This window comes from Crocodylus porosus, unplaced genomic scaffold, assembly GCF_001723895.1.
Source record: "Crocodylus porosus isolate Cpor-Errol unplaced genomic scaffold, CroPor_comp1, whole genome shotgun sequence".
NCBI classification, from domain to species: domain Eukaryota; kingdom Metazoa; phylum Chordata; order Crocodylia; family Crocodylidae; genus Crocodylus; species Crocodylus porosus.
In genome coordinates this window covers 16,676,440-16,699,049 of record NW_017728950.1, presented here as the reverse complement: position 1 = coordinate 16,699,049, position 22,610 = coordinate 16,676,440, and the positions used below count along the sequence as shown (strand labels likewise).

General features: G+C 38.9%; 1 protein-coding gene across 1 annotated transcript in view; it reads left to right on the top strand.

Annotated features, from left to right (window-relative positions):
• ZCCHC7 (zinc finger CCHC-type containing 7) overlaps positions 1-22,610 on the top strand; it is a 194,856-nt gene that overhangs the window by 162,811 nt on the left and 9,435 nt on the right. The window contains exon 7 of the mRNA XM_019555084.1: positions 11,907-11,999. Coding sequence (XP_019410629.1) covers positions 11,907-11,999 — 93 coding nt within the window. The remainder of the gene's footprint in view (positions 1-11,906; positions 12,000-22,610) is intronic.

Here is a 22,610-nt window from a genome sequence, read left to right as displayed (position 1 = left end):
CCAAAGTTCACAAATAGCAAGATCCTTATAGTTTTATAAGATATAAATTATCATTTATATCCATAATACCTGTAAGTATACAGGATTCATGCTTTATATCATAGGAACAAACATTAGTAAAAAGCTGTACTTTCTTATTTTTTCTCTTTGTTGTAACACTATAGGTAATAAAAATCTCTTTACAAGTTAAAAAAAAGAAATCTATTATATATTTTATAAACTGGTACTATTTTCTATTTACCTTCTCAAGAAAAGTGATTTTAGACGTAAGTTCACACTTAATTGCTAGTAAGAGCAGTAATTAAAGTATAAAATCATCAAGTGTTGCTGCTATTATAGTGGTAAAGATGCAGGAGAAAGTTCAAATGGCATCTCTTTAAAATTTATCCAAGTTACTGACTTCATATGTGTGTATTTAAGAAACATCTGTTCCTGCCATGTCTAACAGCTTCCAGTGACTCCAGTGATCCTCAGTTGACATAAATAATCATATTTCCACTGATGCCAGTAGACTGTAAAACAATGTTCTTTGGGTAAATCCAAAATCTTTTATTAAACCAACTAAAATAGTTGGAAACATTCTTCTTTGCAAGCTTTCAGGTACAAACACCCTTCTTCAGGCAGAGGAAATGTCTGCAAGTTGTTTGTCTGCTTATGCCCTTAGACCAACACGGCTACAACCAACACTCCGAAAACAGTAGATCTGTAATGCTTTTACACTGCCTAAGTATCTGTTCCTTAGCGTAACAGACCATGGTTAAAACATCCCTTGAAGATTTTTGTGCCATGACTAGGACGTGTGAAAGTTTAACCTGGAAAAAATATGGAATCTGCCAGCAACACAATCATGAACTGTCACTGACATGAATCTTTTAACCATAATTGTAATTTTAAAATATTTTCTCTAATAGTTTATCCTAAAACAAAGTGACTGTAGATTTTTGGGGGGTGGGAATAAGTCTTCACTAGAGGTTGCGGTTCAGTGTGTTGTAAGAACCATTTAGGGGGATGGAGGAGTGGACTGACCATGCCCTTTCCATTTCTAATTGCTATGAATTCCTGTAAATCCTATGTACAGTAATCCTTTGAACTATGTCATTTGTTAAGTCAATCCCTCAGCAAACCTTTTACTTCAGTGTTCTTTTACATGTTTAATACAGATATTTCAGGAATTTTCTACTTAAGAATTTTGTACTTGTGGAGAGACTTCCTCCCTGGCCTGAATTCAGAGGGGACAGAGGGAGGTGGAACAAGACATGTATCATGTTTTATTATAATTGTGTAAGAAAATGAATTATTTTGTTGACAGTAATACCCTTTCAACTGCAGGGTATTATGTATAGTGGTTGCAAACTTTTTAGAAGTTTGAATCATCGATCTCAATAGTGGTATGTTCTTCAACCTGGGAAAGAAAAGGCAAGCACTACTCATTTATTTAAATGTGTGGTAGGAATCACTGTACTCTACATCTAAACTATTTGTGTGTTATTTTCTTTTTTATCCTCTTTTATTTCCTCAATGTATAGAAATGGTTGGCTAAATAGTAAGTTAAATAGAAAACAGAATAATCTTATGGTAAGATCTCATATTTGAAAACCTTTGTCCGTGTGTGTGTGTACACACCTGCACTTCATGTAATTGAGAGGATTAATGCGTAGTGTCATTTAAGCACAGACAGTAACTTTCACTTCTGTTTCCTTTTATTTAAATAAAAAGATACTTTTAGGTGCTCATCTACCTAGGTTTTTACTGACAAAGTATTAATCACATGAACAGGATCAAAAGTGAGGTTCAGTTTTGCAGCTTGGTTATATACAAAACAACTTTTAGTTTGAAAGAATGGAGTGTTTCTGTGAAATGCTAAAATGAAGTGTGTGTTTATTTACTTTTTAAGATATACATGTTACTGTAAACATGTATATGGTTTGAATCCTGCCATACAAGCTGTTAATAACCAATTTTACTAAGTGTGGTTAAAATTTGCAAGCGTTTAAAGTTGTCAAAATAAATAACAAATGTGTGCATTGGCTTATTTTTTTATTTTTGTATAAAACTTCTAAAACCCAGTCATAAAAATGTAATTAATTTAAATTATCATATGTTATTGCATTTTACTTTTTTATAGCAAATTAATAGTTTTGAATATTTTATAACCAAAACAGATTTAAAAAGACAGACAGGTAGCTGAATATAGATATTCTCTACTCATTTGTAAACACTAGGAATTCTTATGTCATAATGATAGGTTCTCCTATTCCTGTCAGTTGTCTACTGGGTGATTGTAAATCATATGCTTTGGTAATATTTGAAATTATTTAATTATATTATATGAATAGTCTGCATGTTAAGACGTCTATAAGTGGGAAGGTAAGAAACTGTCATAACCATTAATGTATTTATTTAATTTTCCTATAGTAGATATATATGTGATAGACTATGCGAGCTATTAATTTTATGCTGTCAATGTTTCATGTATGGAGGAGCAACTTGGTACCCATACATGTCAAAGTACAACTTTTTAAAGTTATGGTTGATCATGTTTAAAACCTACAGATTCAAAGTCCCTAAAAATACTCAGTGATTTAATTCAGAATGGTCCATCATGCCAATGAAAATAGTACTTCTCAATACAGCCTGTCATATCTGAAAAAGTTGACCGTCTCAGTCACAGATATGGGTTGGTTTGGTTTTAATATTAAAAAGTCAAATATAAAAATGAATTTTAAAAAGAGACCCATATATTAAGAGTTAAATAACTGCAGCCTTAATAATCACTGTGTTACTTTTGTATTGGAAAAGTCTCAGAATATAGGTGATCTTACATGTGTATTACAGCACATATAATTAGTCAGAAGTATTCACTCCAAATTTTTTGGCTTCCATGGATTAAAGTTAGTCCTTCAGCTTTAACTTTTGTTGTATGTTAATGGTGTTTTTAATTAACATTAAACATATTCCAAAAAAGCTATGAATATAACTCTCAAATGTGCAAAGATAGATACACTGTATATTTGACTTTGTCTTGGCAGCGCTTCAAATTTAAACAATCCATGACATTGCTGTCATTGGCAGTTTTTCCATCTCTGCCAGGACTCTGTAAACTTTTTAATTACTGGTTTGAACTTATGCTTTAGTCTGTATCTAAGTGAAATGAACTTTCTCCACTGCTGCCTTACCTGTGCATCTGCAGATTTGAATGGCTTGTCTTACAAATCTACCTGTAATAAGGTTTCACCTTATGCTTATTTTGCTAAAGGTGCTGCAGGCACACGGGTTTTTTTTTTCTTTTGTTCTTTTCTTGGCTATGAAGTTAATTCTATTCCTGCGCTGGCATTTTGAATAATAACTAGCAACGGATGTCTCTGAAACTACAACTTGTCATGATGGCCCCCAAATACTATTTTCTTTTTTCTTTAAATAATTTTATTTAATTGCATTGGATTGGAAATCGTACAGAATTTCCATTTTGATTTTTTGAGTTCTTTCAGAAACTGTCTTTCTGATGATGATGTAAGGGGTTGAAAGATCACATGAATTGCTCTGAAGTAGATTTTGGGGACAATTTCTGACGATGGGACATTAATGTAATGTAATAAATGGCAGTATTTTCCGATTCATAATTTGGACTAGTCAAAGTGTTCCAAATCATATTCAGATAAAAAATTGCTACAGGCCATAAGACTTGCTCGGTAAAAATAAGTATATTAAGATACTCAAACACACGATTATATTTTTAAGATATTTATGTACATACTGGTGACTTGTGTTTATCTTTGCTACATTATATCAAGTCCTCCAGGCTCAGCTATAGGTACCCATAAAGCTTATGTGGGCAAGTAAAAACAGTTACAAGATTTCTGCTCGAGTTCCACATGACACGCTTAAAATGGGAATGTGTGAAGGCATGATCATCACATTTTTTATGTTGCTTCCTGCCAAATGAACAATAACTTGTACAGTTAGTTACCATATTGGCAATATGTGCTTGTGCCAAGGTTCACAGGAAAATTACTGTGTTTTAATAGTCTAGTCTAAATGTATGTTGTGCTATTATTCATCAATAAAATCAAAAGGCAAAACAGACTGAGGGCTTACTGGTGTAATGTTAAAATGGGAATCCTTTATTATAATTTGTTTTGGAGCATTTGATCCCAAATCACAAATCCAAAAACACTGTTATAATGAACTGTGGGATACTCCTTCAGCATCTGTTGTACTCTAGTACCAATGTACTGTGCTTGTTTTGTGCTATTGAAGCTCTGAATAAAGACAGGTTCATATAAAAACTGCAAAAAAAAATACTTCCTCTTTTGCAAAAAAAGTTCCATCAAATGTAGTAGTTCCTGCTTTGTGACCAAGGTTCTAATAGACCAGATACAGTCATGGGGGGAAGGAAGCTGTAAATCATTTAGAATGACAGCAAAAATTAAAACCTTAGGGTTTGTTTGGCTCCCCTGTGTATTAGCTAATAAATATAACCATGCTTCAGTTCTGTTCATCTCCTGATTTTACAAGCATTGCAAATGTTTGTATTCAAAGTAATGTAGAAATGTACATGTAAATATGCATATCCTTATTGCTATGATAATGTATATAATGTATATGCATAATGCCTGCACATGTGTATATATACATGTATTTGATTGCTCTTCTAATAAACATTCAAAAAAAATATACACAGATCAACATACGTAAGTCTCCTCCCCCTCCCCCCACCCTTTCCTCCACCCTCCATTCCTCCCACTTCCCCTACCCCCACCCCACATCAAAGCTTGTGGTCCTTTTCCATCCTTGTATTAAAAGGTTTCTTTGTAAGCCAGGCCATTTGTCCATTATTGTTTGGGGTCCAAACAGTGGTAAAATACCCTGTCACCGATCCAGAGTGCTGTGAATGGCAGCTTCTCTCCGGACAATTGGTGGAGGTGCCTAGAAATATTCCTGAGAGGATTATTTAACCTTTCAATTTAGGGGGCACAAAGCCTGGCTGATTAATGAACTTTCTGATGGGCGCTGATAAGCGGATCTATTTCTTTATTTCCTCTAAAAGTGATTCCTTCTCCTGTCCCATATTACTATAATCTTAAACATAAAATGTGGCAAATAGATTAAAAAATAGCACTAAAGAGTTTATCTGGCTGGCAAACTGAAGGAGCTAAATTAAAATTGGTAATGAAAGCAGTGGCTGAGCCCTGTATATGGTTTTTAAATGCGCTGTGTATTTTGAAGAGACTTATTCTCCAGCTTGCCTGGTAATGACTGCTTTTGGTGCACAGTCCGGGGCTGGCTTCTGTTATCCCAAAAAAAAATGAGTTGTGTTATCTGGATGACTGCAGACACATATGCATCCCCCTTTCTCACTGCATGGGCAGACAAGGTCGATAGCATTACAAGGTATTTGTGGCAGTGCTTGTTTCAGTTTTCAGAGCTGCCAGTTTCCAGCCAGATTTGAATTACAAAAGAAGAAGCTGGCATGAAAATTGAAAGGGTTTATCGGCTAGTCTGAAGCCTCATAGCACATTGCTTATTTATGCAGTCCATTTGCACCAGGAAATATAAAAAGGAAATACATTTTAAAAATAAGGTCATAAAGACCCAGATATGTTTAAGATGGCAAATAAAATATAGATACCTATAATATCTTTCCAGGAAACGATTTCACTTAATGTTGCACATTACTTCAGAGGAGCATTTATGTTACTGTCATAAATTTGTGCATTTGTGTCACTATATAGGTAGTCTCTGGGGATTAAGAAGGAAGCCTTTGCTAACTTACTTTAAAATTAAAATAGAAGAAAGATAGGTCTATAGTTTGAGAGCTCCATAGGAAATAGTTGAAGTTTAATGCACCACCTTATTTAAATAACGTTTTGCATTCCATGTAAAATTAGCCATGGACCAGTGGATAAATGCAACCACCTTTGGAGAAAATTGGGATGCTTTTTAAGCCATGAAGATTTTGGAGCATTCAGGGAATGAATTGCTCTTATCCATATTATCTTGCGTATATTCATTGTTCTGTGCTTACCAGAGATATTTTTGTCCATTTTACAGAAAAGACTTCTTAAATGAATACGTTTTAGTATCTTTCCCTATTCATAAAGAGTATCAAAAGATTTCATTCCTTTCAAATATAAATTTCTAATTTTTGTCATTTGGTTTAACCTTTTCACACAATGAATTGTAGCCGCCATTTGCATCTATTTAAAATGCATTATATACATGTCTACTTCTGTAGAAAACTATCATGTCATACCACTTGTATCGTGGATTGAACAACTTGGATTTCTTCATGTGGTTATTCATAAGCATTTGCTTTTCTGGGCTATCCAATTAAAAAAAATCTGGCCATTGATTTGTGACTGTATCTTCACAGAAATATAGCTATAATTCACTGCTCTTTACTTATGGGTATTTCACTGTTTCTGCTGTGTAGCCTATTTATTTGGAGGTTATAAACATACCTCACTTAACTGACTCACAGATTGTAATTTGTAATGATATTAGTGCAATTTTTTAAAAAGTGCTTGGAAACTTGAACAACATATTTTAGAAGTATAAACTTTTAAAATGGCTAAAATTGAAGACATGAAATTTGGTAGGGAATAGTTCCATAAAATGGCCTAATTGCTTTGGTGGTCAGGGGTTTTTTTAAGCCAAAATATTAACGTTGTTTACTTCTCCTGCATACTAATCATGCTCTGTACATTTTTTCATGAATTTTCATAAGGATTTTTACTACGTAGCATGTGTGGCTTAATGATGCAATCACCCGATAGACTAGGAAAACTCCAAAGGAGACGTTCCGGTCTGTTGTGTACATAATACACGTTTCAAAAATCTGCCTAATTAAGGAATTACCCAATGGAGTGGGAGTCTTTTGGGTACACGACACGGTTTAAAAAAAAAAAACTCAGTATAATTACAACATTACATGATAGCTTTTATTGGCAGCGTAAAATATAGGAGACTGGCCCTTAGTTACTATTGTTTCAGTTAAAGTACAAACAGGTGACGATATGTTTTTTAAAAGAAATCAAATAATATGATTTTACAGTAATGCAATAGCTGTAACTCTTCTTTTGTCATGCTGTGCCTCACTAGTGACATCTCCAGCGTATGATGATATGTTATAAGATTATTTTGCACTGCTCTCAGAAAAAAGGGTATAATGACACCATTTATGAGTTTCAGGCTTAGTTTTACATTGTCCTTACTACTTTCTCCACGTCACACTTACAGCCTAGACCTGGAATCCCCATGCAAAAGTCACTCATTGGCTTCATTGGGAGGAGGCTTCTTAGAACCAGGGCTTGTGATATCACCTGCTTTGCCTATGTAAGAAGCATTTTTTTTTAATTAATTTGTAGTTTAATTGTGGAGTGCTAGAATGAGTAAGCAGAGTGAGGCATAGCACTGCAGAAGAAAGTTGAATCTTCAGATTAAATGAAAAACAGCAATTGGACTGGACCATCAGGGCATGTGCCCAGTATCCTGTCACCATCACTGGCTGCTTTGGAAGTTGTACAGAAAACATTGTAAAGACCCCGATAATTATATAGGTTGTTGATGAAGTTTGTGCATTGTTGTGAGCTGGTGTAGAACAAATCTAAAATATTGTTTGGTATAGTTGTAAGTAGCCCCAAAACAGAGGTAAATTGACAAATGGTTTAAATGGTTCTGCACAATAAGACTGCAACATTGATTTCAGTTGATTATAGGGTATTTGTCGGTACTTGAAACTTTCTGTATTTTACTCCACTGTCAAAATCATTTTGTTAGGTATTTGTGGACCAGTGGAGGCTTTGCTCATTGTAAACCTGGATTTTTTCATGTTGTTTTGGGGGAGGTTGGATGATGTTAGAATCTGACAATCAGTTAGAATCAGGGGTTTCTGTGTAGGCTATTAAAGACAACAGCTTGGAAGGACATTTAAAGTCATGTCTAAACTTCATTTCATTGTTACCTTTCTTAGTACTACTGAAGTTGGATTTTTGTGTTTGCATAAATTTTAGTCATAGGGTATGCAACCAGGGGCTATGCTTTACTTTAAAAGTCACATCATATGTTTAGCTATGTATTTGTCAAATATGCAAGGTTCAGCTTGCATGGAACATTCTAGCATATATGTGTTTCTCTGTATAAATGTGTGTGTGTGAGTGTGTAAAATATTTAATCTATATAAAATGTGTGTGTGAAATATAAAAATGTATAGAACATTGTCTTTAATTAGTGAGATTTAGTCAGATTGCATATCCTAGGTAGTAATGAGCTTCATAAAAGCAAGACCTTATTGGATCAAAGTCAGTTTAGATAAGGGCAGCTCAAGGTCACAGAGGGAGCTGCCCAGCAGGCCCATTTACATAAAAAATTACTGTCAGAAATAGGCCACTGAGGCAGCCCTGGCATTTTGATCTCTTGGCCTTTGTCATGGAGATTCCTGGTTGAGAAGGGAGGAAGGCCAGTGTCCCAGATAATGATTAACTGTTTTAATGGCATTCATTCATTCATTCCGCACTAACTACTCATGCAGAAAAAAGGGTTATGTAAAATGACATTAGAAGAAAAATCATTTGTAATCGTTGCATCGGGCTGCACTTTGAGGAGACATTAGGAGTAAATCCGTGGCGTGGTAGGCTTATGCTTTATCTTCTGATATTTACTGAGTTTACTGGTGCATGAAAAGCTTTCAGCAAGAATAGCAGATGGGATGGACCTTTCATAGGTAATGCTATCTACCAGGTTATTACTTCTATATATTGATAGTGAAGTAATCTCCAAGATATCACCCTACAAATATAGATTATTTAAATGTTTGTAACAAAAAAAACTATAACATAGAGGAGCTATTTTCATGAATACTTCATTTTGTACCCATTTGATCAGAGTCTTTAGGTGCTTTTTTTAAACCTTAAATAATAAGAAAAACGGCTTAAAAACATACAAATTCCCTTTTTGTTTGGCTTTTGGAAAGTCGTAGAGTTATGTATAGTGGTAATCTGAACTGTAAGTATTCAGTTTAATTTGTGTCCTTAAATCTGACCTTTTTCTATGAGCTAAACAAAAGGAAATGTCGTGCAGAGTTTTTGGTGTCACATGAGTATACATTCCTAATTCACTGAATACTCTCAAGGATTCTTGTTAGATCTTGTACAGTACAATACAAAAAGCTTAACATCCCTGTGTTCCTAGTGAGGTAAGAGCTATTCAGTTTATCTCCATGCTGTCAACAAAAGAGGAGTACAAAAGATAGCATGTAGATAACATTTATCATAGCAAAGTTTTCAGCTGGAATCATTATTCAGGTTAACATCCAGATATATGAACTGAGTAGAGTTGTCAGAAGTTGTGACTGCTGAAAACTTCAGGTGTTATCACCAAGCCATTTTAAAAAGTGGAAAGCACCCAAGCTTCAAGAAATTCAAACATAACGTATGGGCTAGGTTGGTTACCTTTTACCTACAATTTTTAGGGTAATTACGAGATCAGAATGAAATTTATACTGAAGGCATCTCTAAGTACTTTAATGTTTGTTCATCTAGTCATGTAAATTACTTGAGTTTTTACTGGTGGGCATGTTCAATTTTATGTCAGCAATGTCAATCTGATCCATACATTTGGTGTTTGATAAATCCTGCCTCGAGAGAGAAAAATGCATTACTAATGGGAAAAAATGTGTGTTTTTTGAGCTACAGGTAAATTTTAACAGAGATGAAAATAGGTACCATAATAGCCTAAATCATTGGCTAAATCCATGCAACACAATTTAACAATTCACAAGTGGTATAACGTAGTATTTTGAAAGTAAAGCATGTCCATCTGGCATGTCCCATAGTTGTAATTGTGTTTCAGTTATAGCACAGTATACAAGAATGAAGGCTATTAATTCAAACATTTCTTATAAAGACATTATATAACCCATCTCATGACCAAATAAAGAATAAAATGTTATATTATACAGTTGATGATCCTTTGATAGCTATCCTCCACACATATTCTAGATGCAGACCTCTTTCTAGTAGACAACTGGGGACTGAAGGAACCCAGGAATAGACCTCTTGAGATTTTATGGCAGCTTTACAACATCAACTTCAATAAAATCAGCTTTCAAACCTTATGTCAATATCCATACATTTTTTGGTGGCAGGAGAGGGAAGGAAGTCTGGATTATTTGATACAATTCTGCTTTTTAGGAGTTCTTTCCTAGCTTGAGATGGATAACTTTACTTCCTTCAATTTTTTTCTATAAATTATTCCACCCTTGAAAAAACCTATGGATTTAAACATGTGTTTACATAGTTTTCTTTCCTCTGTGTTTATAGTACTGATGATAGAAATGACGCCCAAAAAGTTGGGCTGGCACAAGTGGGTGGCCTTGATGTATTGATGTCTAGACAGGTCTTTATACAGAGAAGAAAAGAGATCCATCTCTTGTTTTACAGGAAATTTTCATTTTTGCTGTCACTTCTTTTGCCACATATCACAGTTTATTTTTCTCTGATTCCTGCTCCATTTTTCATGTTATTCTGCATGAATCTGCCCTTTTTCCATATACTCTTTTTTACAATCTGCTGAATGAAATGTGAACAAAGTAACACAACCCTGCAGCACACTTACTACCACACTTAAAATGGGTTTAAAATGCATGATCAAATGTGTTTTTCTTAAAACAAAAAAACAAAGCTTAATGAATAACCTTGTAGTTTGTCTATTTTACAAGCGCCAATATTCTCTGGAAAGAGCCCATACAGCAGTATTATTAGTAGCAGTAATGGTAAGCAAATGCAGTGAGGATGGTTTTAGGAAAAAGAAAGTAACCTTTACAATAACAAGCAATCTTACAAAATATCAGTCTTTGAAATCCTACAGTTCTCTATGTTCTACTAGAGTGAATAATAATTTTTTAAAAGTGTATAGAGCTTTAAAATGTAGTAGTTTTCTATTCTGACCGGTTTTTTCATAGTCATATATTCTGTCCCTCCTCTTTTTACCTACATGGCCATTATTTATAAGCAAAAGGTTTTTTTCAGAGCTAATAAATAGTAACTTTACTCAGCATGTCACCTAAAACATGTTTAAGGAAAAGCATGAGAACACTTGTATGCATTTTTGTTAAAATTTGAACCCTCCCCCTTCAAACAAACTTATCCAGTAGAAATGAGGAAAAAATGCATATTCCATTACATTCAATAGCGTGTGCCCAGTATGTCTTTGCATTATATCAGCCAGAAAAAGTTCTAACTTTGAACAGCTAAACAGAAGAATTAATTTTTTGTTTAATATAGACCCCTAAATGGGCTGGGAAATGGTAAGTAGCAAGTTCTTTTAGGAGGGAACCTTTTTCTTCTCTTTCCTTTTATTGTGGTAGGGGATGGAAACATGAGTGTAGTAGTCTTAAGCTGTGTCTGTCTGTCGCTCTCTCCCTCCCTCTCAGATCCTTGCCATACTGCTGTAAGTGAGCCCTGCTGGGAGGGACTAGTTTTTTAATACACAAATGCTCCTATCCAGCTGGTGGATGTAATATCTGATGGCCCTTGTTGCTCCCTGGGGAAAGTGGGGCATCTGTAAAAATAAATGAATATATAATAAAAAAAAAAGGAGGAAGAGAAAAATAAATCAAGAACTTATGTTCCTATATTCATCACTGAAATGAAATGACAATACAGAATTAACATTAAAGTTTTCTCTCCCAACTGATTTCAGTGATCAAGATAATTTTCTGTGTAATATTACTATAAAATGAACAACCTATGTCTTGTATCCCAAGCTTCTTGCACACTTGTTTTTTTTCCTCTCTGGAAAGCTGTCAGTATCACTGCCAGATTTTTGTTTTGTTTATTTTAATGTACCTTGATTTTAGCATTTTGAATCTTCCCAGATCTACTTCTCACCAATTTTTCTTATTGCAGACCAAACCAGGACCAATCAAGAAGGCCAGTTCTTCTGAGTATTCAGTCACAGCATATTGCTACAATTGTTCCCGGAAAGGACATTACGGACATGTAAGTCTCAACATTTTTCTACCTCAATCTTAAACAGATCCATGGTGTCCAATGCTTATCTTTGGTATAGTGTGTTGCTAGAGAAAATAACTGAAACAATCGCACCAGTGCTGACTAAACTTTAGAGGTTTGCGAGTTGTATCACATTGTTAAAATCAGTGGAGGCAAATGTAGAATATTGTCTAGGCAAAAGAACAATTTAGGCCTATTTTTTTTTTAAATTGTAGTTTTTCCTCGGTAGGTTTATTGATTTGTTTTTAAAACCTCAGTTAAAACATATTCTGAGAGAGAGAATATTCAGGGAAGAAATGGACAATAGCAGAAAGACCTTTTTATCTTTTCTCACTCATGGGATAACATAGTAGGTAGTATGTGGTTACAATGTTAAACCTTTTTAAATTCCTCCATTTTAGTCAGCTACGTTGTTCTATTCCTTATTTTTCTGAAAATGGCATAAGTGTGCGTTGAAATACACCCCAAAATAATAACTCACACAATGCCATCTGACTAGGAATTGTGCCACTTTCACATCCTTCTGCACTGTTTTCACCACTAGTTTTAATAAAGAAAGTGTTGATGGTATCTTATCTTTAAATTAATGTCTATGCTGAGTTTACTCTGATTTCTTCAGTAAAGAGCAAACCTTCAGGATTATCCTAGACATCTTAAACCTACAGGGTGCATCTACACATGCAATTAATGCAAAGCAATAAACCCCAGAGCAGTTTCAGGCACAGTATCTACACATGTGCCTGAGACACCAGCAATTTGAGCCAGGACGGAGCAGGTCTGTAGCTGGCTAGGCTGACTGGATACAATTTATGCCTCTGGTCAGAACCCATGACAGTACTATCTTACAGCAGAGTTAATCAGTTTACTGCAGCCTAATACCATCACAAATGTAGACAATGACACTTTACTGCAGAGCTAATTGGTCTACTCTGTAGTAAAATGCATGTATAGATGCACCCACAATGATTTAACTGAGGGCAGTTTAGCACCTTATAGGACCAGGTCCTTTATGGGTAGGTCAACTATCAGTATCTTATCGTGACAGATCTCAACACCAACACACATATGGTATGGATATGAGCTAGTTCTGTTTACTATGCAAACTGTCTAAGGCAAAAGGTAAGAATTTAAGTAGAAATGCAGTATTTCTGGTGTCTGGAGAAGTTTAGATTCATACTTCTCTGAAGCTTATGGATGACATCCCACAAAGCCCCTAGATGTTCTGCCCAGGTGTCCTGAATATCCATTTACCCAGTCATAGCAGCTGTATAATTGATGTTCAGTATGTTTTCAGCCTCGCAAACAGAGAAGAGGGTGTGTCATTTTTGAGAGGCTCAGTCTTCTTCAGGCATGTTGGGGAGATATACTCAGTAAGAGGTTGGCCAGGTTTGCAGACTTGGGAGTTAACAGAAGAACTAAATCTGCAAAACTTTACTTGAAGCCAGTGTAACTATTGAGCTATTGTGACTAGCATAGGATTGTAGGACAGTGGGGCTGGAAGGGACCTCATAAGAGATCTAGCATCCTGCTCAAGGCATCATCATCATCCCTGACTAAACCATACTGTCAAATGTTTGTTTAACCTGCTCTTGAAAATTTCCAGGTATGGAGATTCCACAACTTCTATAGGTAGCATGTTCCAAAGCTTGACCAGTTTCATAGTCGGGAAGTTCTTCCTGTCTCCAGCCTAAATTTCCTCTGCTGCAGTTTCAGGCAATTCCTCTTAGTCCTGTCCCCTACCTGTCACTGCCCTCTTTATGATCATTCTTCAGATATGTGAAGACTGTTATCAAAGTCCCCCTTAGTCTTCTCACCTCCAAACTAAATAATCTAAATTATTTCAGCCTTTCCTTGTATATCTTGCCTTCTAAAACTCTAAAAATTGTCATCACCTTCACTAGATTCTTTCATAGTATCATAGAAAATTAGGGTTGGAAGGGACCTCAGGAGGTCATCTAGTACAACCCCCTGCTCAAAACAGTGCATCCCAGCCAAGGCTTTGTCTAGCCAGTTGTTAAAAAACCTCCAAGGATGAAGAGTACACCACCTCTCTGGGCAACCTGTTCCAATGTTGTACTACCCTCCTAGTGAGAAAATTCATCCTAATATCTAACCTAAACTTCCCTTGCTGCAACTTGAGACCATTGCTCGTTGTTCTGTCACCACTGAGAACAGTCTAGCTCCATCTCCTTTTGAACCACTCTTCAGGTGCTATTAAATACCATCTTGGTCTTCTCTTCTAGATTAAAATAAGCCCAGTTCTCTCAGCCTGTCCCCATAAGTCATGTCCCCCCAACCCCCTCACCATTTTTTGTTGCCCTCCGCTGGACTCTCTCCAATTTGTCCACATCCTTTCAATAGCTGGAGGCCCAAAATTGAACATAGTACTACAGATGGGGCTTCACCAGCACTGAATAGAGGGCAATAATCACTTCCCTTAACCTACTGATAACACTCCTACAATGCAGCTTTTAGCCTTCTTAGCAACAAGGGCACACTGTTGGCTCATATCCAGCTTATTGTTAGGGGTGCACCGATAGAGATTTTTGAGGCCGATACTTACAGCTGATATTTAAGGAGGCATATAGGCCAATACCTATGCGATGCACTGCCTGCAGCAGGTAAGTCTGGTGTGGTAGGGGAAGGGGCATGGGGGGAAGATCAAGGCCCCACCATGAGGGAGGGAAGCAGATGCTGGGGCAGGGGCAAGCACTACCCAGTTGGGGAGGGTGGGCTGGGGACAAAGCTGCAGCTCATCTGGGGGGGTGTAGGATGGAGCAGAGCTTATCTGGGGAGTATGGGAGAACGGGGAGGCAGAGGTGGCTCCCACTGCCACGCACAGCTTGTCCAGTGGCTCATCTGCCAGCTGTTGCTGCTGCTGCTGTCACTCATCTAGGAGGGTATGGGGAGGCATATGCACCTGGATCTGCGCCAGGTGGGGCAGGCTGGGGCCAGAGTTGTTCCCCGTGGAGCCTGGGCCACCCAGGTGGGGCGCAGGATGTGTGGTAGCACCACTGGGAGCATGGGGCTATGAGGGGGTTACAGCAAATTTCGAGGTGGCTGCAGCCCCCCCATAGCCCCTTCCCAGCAGCACCATGCCCCACCCACCCTAGGCTTTGCTGGGAACTGCCCCAGCCCCAGTCCACCCCATGCAGATCCAAGACCTGTTCCCAGCGGAGCCTAGGCCACATGGGGCAGGAAGCGACATCGCTCGGAGGGGGTTACGGGGGGGACTGCAGCCACCCTGAAATTCACTGTACCCTCCCTTATAGCCCCCCCGCTCCCAGTGGCACTGCTGCCCACCTTGCACCCCACCCATCCCAGGCTCTGCTGGCAACAGCCCTGGCCCCAGCCCACCCCACCCTGCACAGATCCAGGGCATATGCCCCCTGGTACCCTCCCAGACAAGTGACAGTGGGAGCTGGTGGATGAGCTGTGCTGGTGGATGAGCCGCCTCTGCCTCTCCCTCTCCCTCACCTCTCCCCTGGATGAGCCCCGCTCTATCCCACACCCCTGGACAAACTGAGGCTTTGTCCCCCGCCCAACCACCCTGACCAGGCACCACTTGCCCCTGCCCCAGCTCCAGCCCCTGACTCCTTCCCTCCCTCACAGCAGGGACTTGATCTGCCCCTGCAGACTTACGAGCTGGAAATAGCTCTCCACACTGCCAGCTATGTCTTCACTGTCTACATGCTGCACTGCAGCTGCACGCAGCACAGGAATTTATCAGCCCAATTATTGGTCACTTAAGGCCAATATCTGATATAGATTATTTTCATTATATCGGTACCGATCCAATATTGGGCTGATGTATCGGTGCACCTCTACTTATTGTCCACTGTAACCCCCAGGTCATTTTCTGCAGAGCTGCTGCCCAACCAGTCAGCCCCTAGCTTGTACCGGTGCATGGGATTGTTCTGTCCTAAGTGCAGGACTTTGCACTTGTCCTTGTTAAACCTCATGAGATTTCTTTTGGCCCAATCCTCCAATTTGTCTAGCCCTACCCTCCATCATATCTACTACTCCCCTCCAGCTTGATGTCATCTCCAGACTTGCTGAGGGTGCACTCTATGCCAACTTTGATGAAGACATTGAACAAAACCGCCCCCAGGACCGGCCCCTGGAGCATTCCACTTAATACCACTGTGCCAAGCAGACACTGAGCCATTGATTACTACCTTCTGAACCTGATCCTCCAGCCAGTTTTCTATCCACCTTACAATCCATTCATCCAGCTCATACTTCCTTAGCTTGCTTGTAAGACTGTTGTGGGAGACCATATCAAAAGCCTTACTAAAATCAAGGTAGATTCCAATCTGTCCACATCTTTCTTGAAGTCTGAGGCCCAAAACTGGACAAACATACTCCAGCTGAGGCCTCACTGCTGCTGAAAAGAGCAAAAAAACACTTCCCTTGATTTGCAAGCAGCAATTCTGTTGATACAACCCAGTATGCAGGTTTTTTTGTTTGTTTAATGCAGCAAGAGCATACTGTTTACTCATATTCATCTTATCATCTGCTTAACTTAAAGGTCCTTCTATGCAGTTTTGTAACTTAGCTTGTCATTCCCCAGTCTGCATTTGTGCATTCATTTATTTCCAGAAAGAAGTCAAGTCAGTCAGGCATGATTTGAACTTGGTGAGTCCATGCTGGCTGTTCCTGGTCCCCTTGTTCTTCTCTAGTTGCGTCACAGTAGATTCCTTGAGGACCTGCCCCATGATCTTTCCAGATATTGAGGTGAATCTGACCAGTCTGCAGTTCCCCAGATCTTCCATCTTCCCCCTAAAGATTGGCATTAAATTTTCCCTTTTCCAGTTGTCCCAGACCTCACCCAACCTCCACAAGTTCTCAGAGATGATTGCCAGTGCCTCTGAAATTACCTCAGCCAGTTCCTTCAGAACCCTACGGTGCATCCCATCTGGCCCTGCCAACTTGAAAGCATTTAGCTTCTCTAAATTATCCCCAGTCTTTATTACTCTAGGCTGTTTGGGTCCTGCCAAATGTGCTCTTCATCTGGTACCTGCCCCTATTTGTGAAGACTAAAGTAAAAAAGGCATTAAATATTTTGGCTGCCTCTGCCTTCTGCATTCCTTAAAGAATTTATTGTTTCTTTGGTCTTCCTTTTAGTCTTGACATATTTGCAGAATCCCTTTGTATTACTTTTTATGTCTCTTGCCAGTCGCATCTCAAATCACACCTTGGCCTTCCCAATTTTCTCCCTGCACACCCATGAAATATTCTTATACTCTTCCCTAGTAATATGACTAAGTTTCTGCTTTTTGTAGAAGTCATTTCTGAATTTCAACTCATTGAAGTAATTGTTGTGTACACTTCCCATTTTTCTGTTGCACTGGGGTATCTTGCTTCTGTGTCCTCAATACAGCCTCTTTGAAGTGCAGCCAATTCTGTTGGACTCCCTTTCCCACCCAGACTTGCTTCCCAGGGGATCCTGCCCACCAGTTCCCTGAGTTTAAGGATTTCTAAAGTCCAGTATCTTTATATTCTGCTGCTCTCCTTCCTTCCTTTAAGATCTTGAACTCAATCATTTTATGGTCACTGTCACCCAAGATGCCTTCTACCTTCACATTCTCAAACAATACCTCCCTGTTTGTGAGCCACAAGTCAAAGTGTTTCCCACAGCTTTCCCCCACCAGTTGGCTTCACGGGTACCTGTTAGGGCAGTGTTGCCCAATTCATCCAACCCCATGAGCCAGGTGAGTGACATGGTGCCACTCTGCAGGCCAGATCTGGAGTGCAGAGCTATGTCATCTGACCCACAAGGCTTGAATTTGGTGGTGGCAGCATTAATAACTGCAGCTCCCAGAGCTGTGGTTATCACTGCTCCTCTCACCGCCAAATTTCTGTCTCTGCAGGCCAAATCACGTGGCTCTGCACTACAGATTTGGCTCATGGGATTCCTTGCAGATCGTGAAGTTTAAGAGTAAGACGAGTGAGTGATGAAGCAGAAATTGTGTGGCACAACTTGTGTTCACGCTGAGCATGATATTGGCCCCAGAAAATAGGCTGCTGCAGTAAGGCACACTAGATGAGACATGAATGTGTCTTAACGCATTGTCATCCATGCTGACCAATGATTTTGGCAACAGAAAAAAAAAAACCCACCAAAAAGGAGACGATGATAGATTTAAAGTGCAGGTCAGCTGTCTTGGATACAACATTAAATCAATTTTAGTAAGATGCCCCAACACTTATTCCTGTGAGCTATGGTCTGCTTAGTCATTGCCCTATTCAGGACTTGAGGCTGTAATTATCAAAATCATCTGTAAAAGTAGTATTAAAATGTATTGGTTACATTTGTTATGTGCAAGGAGAATAAAGCCCAGGCAAACATTGAATATTATCTATACAAAAAGGCAAATTTCACAAAGCCAAAATCCATTATGAGCTAAAGCATTTGAAAGAACTTAAAACAGAAAAATGTGAATGATAATTAGTAACTGATTGAGGACATCTCACTAGATGCCCAAAAAGCCACAGTCAAGAAAGAATTCCACTTCAGATTAAAGGAGAAGTGAAAGCATCCATAAAATGTATGTATGATATAAAAAATGGGTGATGGGCAAAAGTGATAGGAATTAGTATCTTTTAGGGGAAGCAAAAGGACATGTGGAGAAATCTATTGTCTGTAGAGTTAAAACACGAGTAGTTTTAAAAAACAGATTTTAACATGAAAATGGGTCTATTTCTAGATGAAAATGGTAAGATTGTCAATAATGATATATAAAATTAAGAAATATTCAACAAATATGCCTGTTATGTTTGGGAAGAAGCCAGGTGGTGATGAAACATTTCCATTCCAACAATAAAGCATGATAGGAAACAAAAGCTACTAACGCAAGATGTATTTTAAAAAGAGCAGGGGATCATTACTAAGCCTAGGTTTCTAGGAAGGTCCCATGTAGGAGGAGCAGTGTTTTAGATCTACACTAAATAACAGTTATATCAGCAAACTGGAAGAAAACACAAAATCACTGATTACTTGCAAATGACGCGGAGGTTGGAAAAGTTGTACATAGTGAAGAGGACAGGTCATTTCACAGAGTAATCTGGAACGTTTAGTAAATGTCTTACAAGCAAACAATATGTTTTTTTACAATGACCCAAATCAGTGCATCTAGGAACAAACATACCAACAGACTGAGGCACTCTGTCTTGCTTGGGAAGCTGACACTGAGAAGAACTTGTGGTGGTAGGGTTATCATGGATAGTCAGCTGAACATGAGCTTCCAGTCCAGTTCCAGGGCTGCTCTTTACCTTAGCAGACAAAAGGTATTATAAAGGAAGTAAAGCTGCAATTTGAAGCTAGACAAATTCAGATTACAAATGTGGTACAGTGAGCAATTTGCTAACAGTGTGTCGGATGTTCCATCTCTGGAAACCTTAAAATAAGGACAAGGTGTGTTTTGTAATACCTTTGCTACACATTACATAAATTACACAATTAACTGGTTAATTGCACAATAAATTTAAACTGGTCACGTGCAAAGTAAGACCAGCTGTAAGTGCAAAGTAGTTATCACACAATAAAAATGTCCATCCAGCTGTACAAAGAGCCAACCAGTTCTTAAAAATGTGTAGCAGCTCTGTAGCTGGTTTCTATTCAGCATTAATCTGAATGTGTAGCAGGGCCCCAAAACATCTAGTCTGGCTATAACAGGAATTGATTTAGGGGACTGTTGTGCAGGAGCAGGACTGTCAACCCTAATTTTATTTTTTCCTGATAATCTGCAAACCTTTTATGGGCAACCAAACCTTTTTACTGACATACTTTTTACATAATGAAAAAGGAGTGCAAAGTACAAATATACACACTTTATTTTTGTAGTTCATGGGCGCAAGAGTATTTAATCCCTTCCTCCACTTCCCCAGAAGCCAAGGACTTCAAAATCCCCAGTATCATTAAGTACAACAACCCACATTCTTGCTGCATTTTTGTAAAGCAAAAACTGTGCCTCCAACAGTGAGAGCTAAAGCCTCCCTGGGAACAGGAAAGTCAGTGCAGGAAAATCCAGTGTTGAACCTCCCCAAGAGACAATTTTCCCAACTACCCCAGCTTGTAACTACCAGCCTGCCTATTTGCTGTAGAACAGTGGTTCTCAGATTTTTCAGAGCCATGGTGCTCCACCTCCATATTCATTTGTTTTTTAAGTGATGGCATCCCCAACTGAGAAACATTGTTGGTGCTGCCTCAGTGCTTCTCAGCCAGGTTCTGCTGCTTCCAGATGAAACTGCATCATGTACCTACTGCACAGCCAGCCAAGGATGGGCTCCTCTTGCATTAGTTTTCTCTAATCCCTGGAACAGGCAGGAGCTGCCTTCTGTTGTGTAACCCTTCCTAATCTGGTGCCCCTACATGCCTGGAAACAGAAGCAAACAGGACAGTTCCACCCGCGCCTGCTTCTAGGAGAAGTGTAAGGAATGCCAGACCAGGCAGCACTGCTCAGCACAAGGCAGCACTGCTGCCTGCTTCAGGCTGATTAGAGAGCCCCAGTGCAGGGGGAGCATGCAGAGCAGTTTGACCTGCTACTATTGCCACAGCACAACAATTGAGAATCACTATTGTAGAAACTGCCCCAGCCACCAGTTGCTCTCCCCCAAATAAACCTCTCCCCTTCAGTGCAACGAGCAGGAAAGGCAGAGGTTTATCCATCTCTCCTGTCTCCCTGCTGTGCAGTGTCTTACCTCTTCCAAATCCCTCCACACTCCTCCAAGATGAGGACTGAGGTGCAACATGTCTCCTACCTGCCCCTCCCCTTATGGGAGATGGGGGAGAGAGGCCTGCTGCTGCTGTGAATGGGCTGTAAGTAGCTCTGCCTTTGATACAGCTGCTACTCCATGACCTGTTGCAGCAGCAAAGTGTCTGATCTGATCTTCCCTTCCCCACGGCTGCTGCTAAACCATAGGGAGGGAGTGGGAGACTGGAGCTCAGGTCAGGGGCCCTCCAAGCCCCACCCCCCTGTGCTCAGGACTTTTTGCCCTTTATGAGTTAATTCCCAAGTAACCTTATATTCTTAATCAACTACTATAATATAAACTAGCTGTGAATGATTTTCCTAAATTTGCTGCTTCCCAACTTCAGGAAATGCATTCTGTACAGCCAAATTCTCATCCACTTCACCCCTTGAGTATGTGAAGAAGTACAGCAAGGTGATGAATAAGAGAAGACTTGTGTTATAGTATAGCAAACAATAACTACAGCCAGCATTCCTATAGTGGACCAGTACTTCCTAATCTAGTTGAGGAACATCTAAAATCCTCTATCCTTGCCCCAGGCTGTTTCTCCCAGCTTTTGCTATTCCAGAGAACTGAAGCACCAGCCAAAATGTTGTCAGCTCCTAGGGCTAAAAAGACAATTTCCTCTTACAAGATCATCATAGATCAACCACTTCCCTCAGTGTTTTTAGAGCATAAACTGTTAAAATCACAGTAGAGAGAGGTAGTTAGACATGTTAGTCTGAAGTCAGGCTCCTCCCTGTCCGTTTTGTTAAAATCCCATTGATGCCTTGAGAATGCTGTTGCTATAGATTTACATTGCCAGATTAACCTATTTGAGGAGCTCAGCCTTTTAAAAACCCTGGCTTTGATTAAAGGGCTAATGTAAATCCGTTCTTACCATTTGATTTCCTATAGATCATCCATGTCATTACTATCCATGCATTTAAGTTATCCAATTGGAGTAGTTATCCAGTTAGTAACAGAGCATACTAATTTTTAAGGAGTTTTTTATTAAGTGTAATGACTTCCCATAGTTAAGCAAACTAATCAGTGATAACCCATAGCATGATTTAGATTTTGCAGCAAGTTTTACAAGCTGCAGAGATCAGGAAGAACTGGACAGTATCTGCAGATGTGCTTTGCATTTGCATCCAATTGTGTCAATCAAACAGAAAATTCCTCAGGTGGGTTGGTAGCAGGCTGTGCCTTCAGTCCTGTGTGTGTTACCTCAAGTGCTGAAGGCTGTCCCAAGAGTGTTTAATGGTACAAAGTGTATGGCAGTAGTGGCAGCTTACTTGAGAGAGAGGGATCTGGGAAAGTGCATGTCGTACACTATTGAGATGATGATTCAATGCAGTGAAGTTAAGAAGAGGAAGAAGTGCTGATTTTGGAGGCATGTGCATTTCATCCACTAGGGCTTTACTGTCAACATATTAACAAAATAAAAAAAAATAACAAAAGGGCCATCTGTCTCCAGCACAAGTCCTAGACTTTATGCAACATCTCAGAACAGACCTGGGGGAGTGTGTTTCATATCCATCAAAGAAAATAAATGCTTCTTTGCATATTCTCATCTAAAACAGTGTATCTCTTGCTTTTGACGACCTATTCGGCAATGTTCAAGCTTAACATTTCTCATTTACTAATTAAGTGTGTCAGATGTAGGACATCTAAATGCCTCTCCTTAGGTTTGTTTCCTCATAAACATTAGCCAAGTGTGTAATCCGTATCTTTGAAGCCTTTTTTGTGCAGATGTACTAAAGATGCAATTATGGTCCTGTATCCTTTTATACCAAAGTGAGGTAATTAGGAGTTGGAGCAGCTAAGTTCTGTGACTATGGTCAGAACCTTGTGTACTATGAA